At 41.4% G+C, this 13,337-nt stretch overlaps 1 protein-coding gene across 1 annotated transcript in view; it reads left to right on the top strand.

Annotated features, from left to right (window-relative positions):
* The window catches only part of SLCO3A1 (solute carrier organic anion transporter family member 3A1), a 213,351-nt gene extending 202,154 nt beyond the window's left edge, over window positions 1–11,197 (top strand). Inside the window, 1 exon segment of the mRNA XM_038420176.2 lies at window positions 1,508–11,197. Within this exon segment, the coding sequence (XP_038276104.1) occupies window positions 1,508–1,887 (380 nt within the window). The 3' untranslated portion in view covers window positions 1,888–11,197.
* Window positions 11,198–13,337: the final 2,140 nt, after the last annotated feature.

Genomic DNA, 13,337 nt, shown 5'->3' on the forward strand with positions numbered 1-13,337 from the left:
TTAAAGGAAGTACTGAAAGCTGACATAGCCTGATAACTTCTGCATTTATTAGCCAATGTGAAAGATCAAACAAAAATCTGCAGAGTTCTAGTCATTAACAGAGTGAAATAAAGAGGTTTCATATCCCAGAGGCGAAGGAAAAGGCAAACAACGTATTTGTATTCCTGCCATATATTGTCATACAGCAAAGAAATGGCATTCATGTCAAGCTAAGGAGTGGTGTCTCATTTAAGCCAAGAAATCCAGGGTTAATGGTGAAGCTTGAGCCTTAATTCATCAGCCCTCTGCCAAATAGTGAAGCCCATATGTCTCTCTATCTGTATACGTATTTCTAGAGCTCCAGTCACCTCAGTATCTGGAAATGGGGTGTTGGCCAAATTCCAGTAGGAGAAATTATGTTCTGCCAACCTAAAATTGGCTCTGTGGTTTTGTTGGAGACTATATTCTTCTTCACTTCCTGTCCTAAACCCTAGCAGCAATGTTAGTAATCAGTTTTAAATAAATGTTGTTTTCCACCCCCCAAAAATGTCTTAGAGGTGAGTGAAATGATTCCTACTACATAAAGCATGCAGAACTTTCTTTTGATTGTTAAGGTGTGCACAAATGCCAATTTATGCTCAAAGGTGGGATTAAGATCTCCTCTTTCGGTGCCCACTGTCTGTAAAGCACTTGTGGATCTTGTCAGAATGAAAGATATTTCTGTATTTGATTATATAAGACTGGAGACTCCTGCAGTATCCAAGCAGAAAGGGGAACTCAAAGATTGTATTGCTGGGTGAGTTTAATGAGACTTCAGGCATTGCTTTAAGGTCGTGGCCCTGTTATGAACCACTCACAGCCGAGTTCAGCTGAGAAATGCTGATTTGCCCTTAACTGCTATGATTCAAGGAGAGAGTTCTGCTGTGGTATTTCACTTTGTGGGATAATGACAGAATCACTTTCTTTCAGATCCATTCCCCTACACTTATTAGAGATCATTCTTCCTCTTCCTTAGGTCCTGGATCTGGATGCCCCCCAAACTTGGGGAAAGTTCAGATCTGGATCTGAACTCCACAAATAATTTCAGGGTTTGTAATGGACTTCAGGAAAACCCTGGATGCGAACACCATGAACGTTTTGATCTGGATCCAGAGCCAAGTTTCGTAGCTTAGGCCCCTCTCTGCTTCTTTATGAAACTCTGTGACCAGCCTTAATAGGCTATGTTCAGACAGCAAATCAGAAGTGTAAGGACAAACTACTTAAAACTGAGTTGTGGTGTTTGTGGGATAGTGAGCGATCCCCTCCGTAACTGTTGAACCCGGGCCAGTTCTTCAGGGGATCATGTGGGGTGACAGTCCCCACCAGATGTGTTTAGTTTGCCTTGGAATTAGAGATCCTGAGAGAATCACAAGATTTGTCGGCGTCCACCAGCCTTAATTAAAAATCCCCTTTCCACTCACTATGGCTGAGTCCTGTCCCTTTACCCCAAGGGTCACTACAGCATGATATGTCTCTTTTATTTTGACAGGTTTTATCCCGCCACCCTTGATCTTTGGGGCTGGAATTGACTCAACATGTCTGTTCTGGAGCACGTTTTGCGGCGAGCAAGGAGCCTGCGTATTGTATGACAATGTCGTCTATAGATACCTGTATGTTAGCATTGCTATAGCTCTGAAATCTTTCGCATTCATCTTATACACAACCACCTGGCAGTGCTTGAGGAAAAACTATAAAAGATACATCAAGAACCATGAAGGTGGGCTCAGCACTAGTGAATTCTTTGCCTCTACTCTCACCCTAGACAATCTGGGGCGGGACTCTGTGCCCCAAAACCAGTCACAGAGGACAAAATTTATCTATAACCTGGAAGATCATGAATGGTGTGAAAACATGGAATCTGTTTTATAGTGACTAAAGATGGATGAACTCTATATTAATAATATATGGGTCCTTTTTAATTAAAAGAGAGAGAGAGAGAATAAAAATTAAAAAACAGGAAACTTTTGTCCTTTTCTCAAAAATCAGAACCAAGGATTCAGAATAACAAAATCTTTTAATGGGATCATTTTTGAAATCCTGCCAGAATGCTGGAGAGAACATGAAACCACTCCAGTTGGGTACCAGCCCCTTTGATGATGGTACAATCTTCCAGGATAGAATCACTTGCAAGGGCATTGGGAGCTGCAAACCCAGGGTTTTGTCGGAGACCTCATCAGATGGACATTCTTGGGTACCTGGTGAGAAGAAACAAGCAAATAACAGCAATTCCAGAATAAGCGTTAGTGACACTGCATGCCATTAGGGATCTGTGTGGCCCTGTCACCTCTGCAATATAGGCTAAAGGGTTAGCCAGTCTGGGTGCTGTTCAAGTCCAATGCACTCTCTCAGTGATGTCAAAGAGGGAAGAGTGCTGGAGTTATTAAACTACTTACACTCTGTCACCAGCCATGATTCCATGTTAGATACTTTGAATGTTCCCGTATACCCTCTAGCCAGCACACATTGATGGTCAAAAGGCTCCACTGTCTTTCCAGCAGATCTCATATTTCGGTTCTCTGTGAATGGCTGTGCTCAGATCATTAAACCCAGTAAAGTTCAAGTCATTTGCTTACACTTGCCAAATGTTCTGTCATTTTTTAAAAAATTCCAAACATTTGTCTGTATAATCCTTTTAAGATTTTTTTAAAACTACTTTCAAATTTATATTAACCCTTAAATCACTGACAGTGTTCGATAGGGGGAACTTATTATACCAATTGCATTTTTTTTTCCGGTTTCTTTTCAATATACCACAACATCATGCAAGGGATTCAGCTAATCCACTGCATTTTTTTTAGTCTGTATGCCTTCTTTCTGATGCACTGTCAAACCAATGAGGACATGCATTATTAAAAAGAAATTAAAAGAGAGAGTGAATGCTCTGTGTTTCTATGAAAATAATTATCAGTTGGAGAATTCTAGTATGATATAATAATTTACAGATTATTTCTTCATATGACATATGACTCTGTGAATACATAGATGGAGAGACCCTTTGTTTATGTACTCTGCAGTTTTTAAATATATATTATTTGCAGTCGAAGGTCAGGTGGGAGTGTTCCTTAAAATTATTGTGTGTGTGTGTGTGAGAGAGAGAGAGAGAGACTACTGAGCCCAGTCCTTCAATCCATACTCAGACAATTTCTATTCACGTGTAGTCCCATTAATTTCAAGGAGACCACTCAAGTGAGTAAACAGTGCAGGATCTGAATTACTAAGGGCCAAATGTTGCCCTTAGAGTTGCATTCAGGGCTCCCATAAAGGGGCAGAATTTTCAAGAGCACCCAATATTGGCCATTACTCACTTGGTCCAGAGTTAGGGCAATACTGAGCACTTTTGAAAATCACACCCAAATTCTATAGGAGATGCCCCCATGGATCCTCGGGAAGAACTGGCATGATCTCTTGAAATAGAGTCTTGCCCAATGCCCTTTGAAATCAAGGGGAGTCTTTCTCTAGACTTCGGTGGGCATTGGATCGGACTTTTCCTATATAATCTTTTTCCAGGACATTCCTACTGTTAAGCAATAAAAAGTGGCTGTGTTTAATGAATTTTCTCCAACCATAATTGAAACCAGCCATGTTTCCTATGGAGTAAATGTCAGTAGCATTTTAAGGGTTAGCATTGTTCATTCAAAATCTTGGTTTTTTGGTTTGTCTTTTAAAGCGGTTGTGAACCTGCAAACATTTAGAAACATAACCCGTCATGTCAGACTAAATACAGGATGTAGCTCCCATGTATCCCAGGAGTGGGTGAGCTTCTCAGAGTCATGTTCATTGCTGGCAATGGACATACCAAAATCCTCAGAATGGAACAGTGAGGTTACCTTGCCACTCGTGTTCAGTACCATTTTAGCAGACCTTGCTCTAATTGAGACAATTAAAAGCTGGCAGCATAAGACTATTTCCAGCTGACTTACTTTACTTTACTTTACTGGCGTGTTTTGTCATTTATGCACTGCATTAAATGTTCAGCAACAGAAAGGGCAAAGAACCTAGTATATCAAATAAGCTGCACTATGCCAAATACTCAGCCAATATTGTAACTATATATGTTTTTATTCTTGGCTTGGAGCCTTGCTCAGAATCATTTGATAAAGAGAGGAGTGGGAGGGGAAAAAGGAGCATTATGCAGTACCATTTGTATCTATTGGGTGGTAAATGATATTTAGATCAGTTTATTATATCTTGTCTGCTAAATAGAGATACTGCATCCATAAGCCAATGAATTAAACAAAGGGACAGGTTGCATAACTGTCTCATAAAATATGTATAATTGTCAAGTATAAGCCTTTGAAATCTTTCTGTACAGTTTTCCTTATTTTGAAAATGTATTGCTTATAGAATGCTGCCTTTTTCAGATGCTAGCTCATCGTTTTATACTACTCACACACACGCGTCACAAACAACATGTCTCAATGCCTGATTTCTTGAAAATCTATAACCCCTTTTGCGGTTTGGATTCTTTTTCTCTCAAAATCCAGGGTGAATGAGAATAATATGCTGGCATGACGCAAAACAAACTGAAAGGCTTTCTAGAGCTATGGTTTGCCAGTAATTGAATGTACAATCAAAAGCTCATCTTACCAGTCTTACGGAAAACAAGATTGCAGGGCATGAACTGTCACTTCACTTGTTTGTTTGGGGAATTATTTTTATTTTTCCTTTTTTTTTATCTTAATCTGATGTCTTGGTTGTGTACGGGAAGCTCAGCCTGAGCTGGGTTGTTTTATACTTTTGTACCTAATTATTTTGTATCTTGTGAAATTGTGATTTTCTGTTTCTTTCTTTTGATAACATTGCTTTTGAAACGCTCTTTTTTAGGAAGCATCAGATCCCAGTATCATCAAGGGCTTTAATCATAGAGTTTTGGTGCTGTCACAGGGGAAAGAGGTGTATCCATGCATGTAAAACAAAACATGAAACCAAATACTCAGAGTGCCCCAGCTGTTTCTTTGCTTTGCTCATTTCAAAGTTTTGCATGTTCCCTACTTTTAATTGTACAATCAGGGGTGAATAATCTCAACTCTGCCTCCTACACCCCAAAAATGGCTTCCACATAGCTTTAGGGGGCACTTTACTTCCTTTTTCAAGAATAACTTAACCATGCAGGAGATGGAATTGGAAAGATTCTCTTCCTGAGAGGAGAAAGCAGAGGCAAGCCCTAAGTTCTGAAGCTCAGATCCTACCTTCCCCCAGGCTCAAGGCCTTTGGATTCAGGTTTTTTGTTGAGCCTATCTCCGAATCAACAGTGCACCCAAACCCTGTGCTTTGCTGCCTGGTGACAACCTTCTAAGGAGATATTTTGGGAAATGCAGCATACCATTTGGGCCTGATTCTCTTCTCACTCTCACAGATGTAAATCAGGAGTGGCTCCAATGAAATTGGAGTAGGGGGGATCCCAGTGTGAAAGTGGCACAAGTGAGAGCAGAATCAGGCCATTAGTACTTTGCACATTGGGCTCTTTAAATGATGTGGTGCATTTTGAGACCATCCCTTTATACTTGTGGAAATCATCTCTCAAAATTCCTGCCCCACCCTTTTGTGCATCTCACCAGAGCAAAGAGCATTCTTGGGAGGAGGAGACATCTTTCCATTCAAATTTATGGCCTACCTTCCCCAGGGTTTTGGTTGCACGATGACATGACGAGAATTTTAAGATCACTTGAATTACCAAGCCAAACCCACCCACTTCCCCCTGTTCAATAGGAAGGGTCCTACACCACGCTCTGGAGAGCCCATACATTCGAGGCATCAAATCTCAGCTCTCATGCTATCATTATCCTGTCTGAGCAGGATATGAGCCTTATGAGACAGAGGAGGAATTCACTCCCAGGGAGTTGAACTAGCAATGCTTACAAATGAAATGATGGGGTGAGCAGAAGACATTTGAAGAGGGGTTTAAGAATTTCCCAATAGTTAGGGCATGTAAAAAAAATCTTTTAAGAAAATCTTTGGAAAATCTTTATATTCTCCCTTCAAAATGCAATGTGTGAGCCCCAATTATTTTTCATTAACTAAAGGGATGCTAAGGGCTGTGCATCGTACCCACACCTTTCTGCATCAGCCAGTTGTGCTTTCTCCAGGGTGCACCGGTGTCTTGGGAGGGAAAGCAGACTCAATTTAGCAATCAGCAGTTTCATTCCACAACAGACCCAGAGGCAAACTCAAGCTACCAACACTGTGAGTTGTGAAACTTTACCAGGAGATAGAGCCTGTTGCTGCTGCTGTTCGAGAATATTTCTCACAGCTGGACATGTTGGGCTCAGCACTTCCCTGTGATTCAGATGATCTAGGTGTGTTACTGGTTTTGTTTTTTGTCAGAGGGAGTGGGGAAAATCGGTATTAAAAGCTCTTAGGCAAATACTTCATAAGACTGAAACATTTTTCTTCTTCTTTGTTCAGAGAGGTTTCCAAACAAATTCCCGTTCTGCCTTTAAAGCCAGCTATCCATATGTATCCCTCCCTAGTGTCACATGAGCCATCTTTATAGATATAAGGCTTCCAAATCACTCGCACATTCTCGCTCTCTAGATGTGATTAATGTGTGCAAAGTTCACACCATTTCTTTGTGCCCAGGGCCCTGGAAAAGCACCTCCTAAGTATAAGCAATAAAGGTCGTGATTCTGAGCTGCTTTGACCTTTCAGAGAGCGAGAGAGAACAGGCAAAGGCCCCTGCGCTCTTCTCCTTGTCTAAAGCAAAGTTCACTTGCTCCCATGTTACCTACTCTTCTCATGATTCACCATCCCACTGAGCCGGGGTTCCAATCCTGGAAGCTTGCGGCACTCTCAGTGCTCTGTGACTTGGCAGTTTCAGTCCCCTGCGGTATATCCTTGCTTAGAGATAGTCAAAATACACTTCTGGTAAATAAGCATGAGCCAGTGATTGTTATCGTGATTAGTATAAGCCCAGCTTGGTGTGATCTTATGATGGATCAGACGGACTCTAGAAGGGAAGAAATGACAATGAGGGGGCATTGTGGTTGGGTTTTTAAAGGTCCCTAAGAGAATTAGGCACCTAACTTCAGCTAGCCTTCAATGCGATTTGGGTTCAGGCCCTATTTCAAAGCCTCCGCCTTTAGGCATCTCTTCCAGGCTGTCCATTGGGCTTTTTCATCAGCCTGAATTTCACACCAGTAATTTTGCAAAAGACTGTTAAAGTTTCTTTGCCTAGGTGGTGCCTTCCCCCCCCCCCCGCTCCCCACTTAATAATGCCAAATGCAAATAATGTGATTTAGTCCTATTTAGCCAATAATCTCTATTCAAAGATATTAACACTGTCATTTACATTGGCCTGAGAGACCAGAACATCTCATCTGGTTTCGGCCCATCAGCTACACTAAAAACATGACTCATTTTTTCTTGCTTTTACACATTAAATCTGTCATTCCTTATAAGCTGTAAATGACATTTTTCCATCATTCCACTGACTTTTCCAGCAAATGCAAGTCTTAATTCAATTGCTTCACAAGAACATACTCTCCAGACAGTTTTTAGATATTGGGTATTTTTCTTTTAACTAGTGTTGCCTAGTAAAATCTTTGGCTCTGATCTTGTTCCCTGAATTCAATGGGGCATGGGCAGGCTCTGTGTAATTATGAGCAAATTAGTCATGTTCTTTTCCTTGGAATGAGTAAAAATATATTATCCTTGTGATTAAAAAGAAAAGAGAGAAAATTATGAACAAAAGCTGCCAATTGTCAAGTGGGCTGGAGCAGACAGTCACAGTCTGATGTGAGGAGTCCCAATAAAAAAGGAAAATACCAGTTATATGCCAATAATTTCAAGTGCAATAATTTTTAGAGTGATTCTCCACGAAGTGGATGCCACCACTGGTAATAAGCAATAAGAAACACATGAGGAAGAGCTGGACAAATAATTTATTAGCTAAAAGAATAGGAGGACTTGTGGCATCTTGGAGACTAACAAATTTATTTGAGCATAAGCTTTCGTGAGCTACAGCTCACTTATCGGATTTCCATTTCCACCCCCCTTTGTGAATTGTCAGTGAATAGCTTTAAAATTTCTCTTAATTTATTTGCCCAAAATCTCTGCATATAATCCTTCGCCTGTAGATTGATTGTGAACCACTTATTAAGAATATTTGATACTTGGCCAGGGTTGGTTAATTTTGATTGGACATGTAAGTCAGGCAGGATGTTTCTACTTCCAAACCAGATGGATGTAATTTTAGAATCGGGTTTTTGGTGCCTCTATTCATGATTAGGAGTCCAGGGTCAGATCCTTCGCTGGTGTAAAACAGCATAGCTCTACTGAAATTAGGCCAATTAATACCAGCTGAGGATCTGACTCTAAAAATTCACTGTTCAGGTACATGAATAGCTGCTTAAATTTCTGTGCTTCTGAGAACATTTCTGCCAGTTAGTCCCTTCATTAGAATAATCCCAGAGAGCAACCATAAAAGGGTCATGAACACTGGCAAAGCAAATAGGTACCAAAAGTTAAGTATTTATGGAAATTTGTTTGCATTGTTTGTACCGCTATATCAGGCACAATAGCCCAATAGAATCATAGAAGTCAGCGTTGTGAAAGGCCTAACATGTCATAGTCCACCTACCTAACCAGGTTGTCAATCATCAGGACAACAAAGAGGTATCTGTTCTCTGCCCCATACTTTTTTACCCTTCAAAATGCTTCTCCTTCCTACAGAATAGTCTCTCACAAACATTGAGGCATTTACCATTGTCAACCCTCATCTCAGTCTTTTGGGGTCCTCATGACTCTTGCTAACACACACTCAAATAAAGATGCAACCCTTCTCCCACAGTCTCTGATGCTTTCTGCCAGACCTGAATGCTCTAAGGCACCTGGTGGCTCCCTGACATTTCCACTTGCTGAAGAGTTCTAGCCATTGCGTCTTATTCCTTAGTGCATGAAAGCAGTTCCCATCATCCACACCTGGAAAGCATCTGTCCTAGATCAGAGCTCAGCAGGGAAGTCCAGTGGCCCTGGGACAAGATAGCATTTTCAAGCAAAAGTGATCTCTTGTTTCTCTTTGGTGCAATGCCCAACTGGATGGCGGAGAAGAATTGTGACCTTTTAAACCCATAGTGCCTACTGTTGAAATGGAATGCTGTGTTGTTTTGCATTGTATTATACGTGATTACGATGTAAATAAAGTATCATAAGTGTGGTGTTCATTAGAGTTTTGATGCACCCCACAACAACAATATTTCTTCCTCTGCTATATGGGCTTAAAAACCATTCCAGACCTGGGAATGTTTGTGGCTGTGTAAACTAGAAATGTGTCAAAGGTATTCAATGAGAAAACACTGCCTATATACAGCATTGCTTTGCCGTATGTACGATTCATGAGCACCATCTGAACCTCAACGAGGCAGGCAATTTATACAAGAAAGAGCAGCTCTTTAGTTAAAGTGAACAGTGAGTAGAACAACCAGTATTTCCCAGCCTGAACTGGTCAATCTCATTCATGATGGTGGGAAAAGCAATGTTACTGAGGATCTGATTTCTCTTTCATTGTTTTCTTTATGCAGGGTGTTAATGGTGGGGAAAGTTTCCCATGCCAGTGTGACCTCATTACTTTCCTCATCCCCTGAGATCTTTCAGTTGTAGTTCCCATTGAATAGACTGGGAGAGTTAAGATCAGAGCAGGTTGGGAAACAAGCTTCCCTGATCCAACTCAGCCAGCTAGTCCCTCCAGGGCTCTAGAAAATATTGCAGGCTTTTAAGCAAATGGGAACTTTAGAGACTTTTATTCCCTGCCTCCATTCTCTCCTCCTTATCTTTTGCTCCGTGAAACGAGAGGGCCAGTTAAGATGCAAAAGACCTACCATCTGCCCCAGTCAGCATCATGTTTGCCCTTCTAGAGAACTTCCAAATCCTGACGGAATCTTGTTTTAATTTTTTTCTCCATTCTTAGAAAGTTCAAATCTTCACTGGCAAAAATGTGATGCCCCTGTTCTTGGGTATGAGACCCTCCTTGTGTGACATCCCCAAGTGCATGAGATCTTCTATTAGCTAAAAATGGCTAAAATCATTCGGGAGTGTATTATCAGGAGTGTCATATGTAAGCCAGGGAGCTAATTGTCCTTCTCTACTTGACACTGGTGAGGCCTCAGCTGGAGTACTGTGTCCGGTTCTTGGTGCCACACTTTAGGAAAGATGTTGACAAATTGGAGAGAGCCCAGAGGAGAACAACACAAATGATAAAAGGTTCGGAAAAACCTGGTCTCTGAGGAAAGGTTAAAAACCCTGGGCAGGTTTGGTGTATTGAGAAAAGAAGACTGAGGGGTGACTCAATAAGGTTTAAAATATGTTGAGGGTTGTTATTAAGAGGATGGTGATCAATTGTTCTCCATGTTCACTGGAGGTATGGGCTTAATCTGCACCGAGGAAGATTTAAGTTAGATATTAGGAAAAGCTTTCTAACTATCAGGGTGGTTAAGCTCTGGAATAGGCTGCTAAGGGAGGTTGTGGAATTCGCATAATTGGAAATTTTTAAGAACAAGTTGGACAATCACCTATCAGGGATGGTCTAGGTTTAATTGATCTGGCCTCGGCACAGGGAGCTGGACGTGATGACCTCTCAAGGTTTCTTCCAGCCCTGCATTTTTATGATTCTGTCAGACAGCGTTAGCCACGCCCATAAGACACTTCCATGTGAAGGTCATCCTGTTGAACATGCAAGACAGCTCCACCTAGTTTGCTTTGCCTGTTCCTATGAAACTCTTCCACAGAGGTCCCCCTGCTGCATATACAAGATGGCTGAGTGGAGGTTACTCTGATTATGAACATGCAAGCCTTCCACATACTTCTCTCTGCCCACTTAGAGCCCCCTGTATATGCCACCCTGCCTTTGCGTGCAAGAACCTCTCTGCATAGGCTGATGCCACATCTGTTTCCAAGAAGTCATATCACAAGTGACCTGCAGCTTCCTGCCCTGGAACCTTGATGAGCTGACTTGCCCACCTTGGGCTGCATGTTAATCCATTGCTATTGTGCCGGAGTGGAAGGATTCTTTTAAAAATTCTTTGAAACATGCTATCTGGACTGCTTCTGATTTTGAGGGCTTTTTAGCAGCACTTACGAAATAAATCCAAACCTGGTTTGGAAAAGAAAATATTTTACTGTACAATTGATTTGGGGGTAGGGAGAAGAGAGAGAGAAGAAAGAAAAAGAAACTACATACTCAGTATATTTTGAGTACTGCATTCTGTATTTTTGCAGCTTATATTTTTGAGATGAGCAGTTTAGAAATGCGTGATGTGAAAATGCATACTGTAAGTTTGCTGTAAATTATATTAAAAGCACTATTTTCATTCTTATTCTGCCTCACTGGGTAATCTCCTTGGCATTCCTTTTATTTGGTTCTTGGCTGGCTGGGTTGTCTAGGTACCTCTGCCAGAGAGCTCCCAGCCCCAGCAATGGGGCTTTTAAGGTCTTAGATATTTCTTTGTTAACCCCCACTAAGTCACCCATCTCTCACTCACACACACATGTGTGCACACATGCAGCCCCTCCTCCCCACACACACACACCAGAGGTACAAGTGGGTGGGAGTCGTGGTCCATTTGAAGGGTCATGGGGAAAGAGGAGGGGTGTGAGGCCTTTTGGAAAGTCATTAGGAGGGATTTGCAGAGGCATATTTGGGGGACACAAGGGCCTATTGAAAGGAGGAGGAGGCAGTTGGGTTCTAATGGAAGGTTTTATGGAGGGAGGGAACTGAGGCCTACTGGACGTTTGCAGGAAGAGCGAACTAGAGCTTACTGGAGTGTGATGGAGAGTGAGGAGGTTCACAGGGGGTGGGAGATGGACATTTAAGGGGTCTGGATGGGAGGGACAAGACTACTGGCTCAACTAATTAAACTATCTCAATTATTCAGCTTTTCATTCCTGTCAGTTCAGCTAATGAGAAGCAAAGTCTTTCCTCATGCTAAAAACAAATCAAAGTGATGACATGGGCTGAGCCCTGCAAAGCATCATCGGAGAATCACACTGGATCCCTCCGATATTCTTTCTCTAACTTCTGCGCAGTGCTTCTCTTTTCATCTCCAGCAAGGGGTCTTTCCCGAGAGAGGGAAAGGAAGGTAAGCTTGGTCCAATTGCCCCTGGGGACTTAAGTTAATGGGTCTAGGTAGCCATGAGGGTTACTCCATACTTGTACCATTTATTGTTGTCTAGTGAGCTAGGTAATTCCTTCCTTGTTATTAGACACTGCGGGAGCTGTGGCATGGTGCTAAGCAATATTACACAGAGTAGGACAGGATGTGGTGTGAGATGCTTATATCCTACTAGCGACAAAGAGTGAATGGTTTCAGAGTAGCAGCCGTGTTAGTCTGTATCCACAAAAAGAACAGGAGTACTTGTGGCACCTTAGAGACTAACACATTTATTTGAGCATAAGCTTTTGTGCGCTACAGCCCACTTCATCGGATACATGCAGTGGAAAATACAGTAGGAAGATTTTATATACACAGAGAACATGAAACAATGGGTGTTACCATACACACTATAACGAGAGTGATCAGTTAAGGTGAGCTATTACCAGCAGGAGAGAAAAATAAACCTTTTGTAGTGATAATCACGATGGGCCATTTCCTACAGTTGACAAGAAAGAGTGAATGGTAACTGCTAGGGATGGGCAAACATTTTGCATCAATTCTTCTTCGATGAAAAATGCTTGTTTAAACTATATGACAATTTTTGTGAAAAAAAATCTAAATTTTCCAATTTTTGACAAAATGGATGCAAATAAGAAATGTTCATTTTAGTTCAACGGCAATGAGATTATTGTTTTTAAGTATTTTTGTTTTGTTTCTCTTTTGTTTTCTCTTCCTTCCCCCCCTTTTCCGGTGAGGAAAAGGGTAAATAAAAGAAATCAACCAAGACTGAAAGCCAGAATATTTCAGTTTCTGTTCCATTCAATTTGACTCAAAACATTTTTATTGGAATTGATTCACCCCCCCCAAAAAACCCTGAAAATGCAGGGGGGAAATGTTAAATGAAATTAAATTTTGTTTTGTTTTGTTCAAACACATTTCTTGGAAAGCATTGGCATTTTTATTTTTACCAGATCTAGTAACTACCCATACTGCAATCTGATCTGGACACCAGGGCTAGCATTTGAGCTCTTCGCCTAAGATGCTACCCACTTTTCATTGCCATAAGTGGTCTGGCCCTGAGTGGAACATCTCACCCCAAAAGCAGCATATCCAGCACTACAGTGTCTCTCTTTTACCATGCTTTTTAAGGCCCTGTTTTGGGCATTCCAGACCCAGCATGGTGCTGTCTCTGCCACTGAAACTAGCTGACTGTATTTACTGAAGAGCTTAGTT

The sequence above is a fragment of the Dermochelys coriacea genome, chromosome 10 (assembly GCF_009764565.3).
Source record: "Dermochelys coriacea isolate rDerCor1 chromosome 10, rDerCor1.pri.v4, whole genome shotgun sequence".
Classification (NCBI taxonomy): domain Eukaryota; kingdom Metazoa; phylum Chordata; order Testudines; family Dermochelyidae; genus Dermochelys; species Dermochelys coriacea.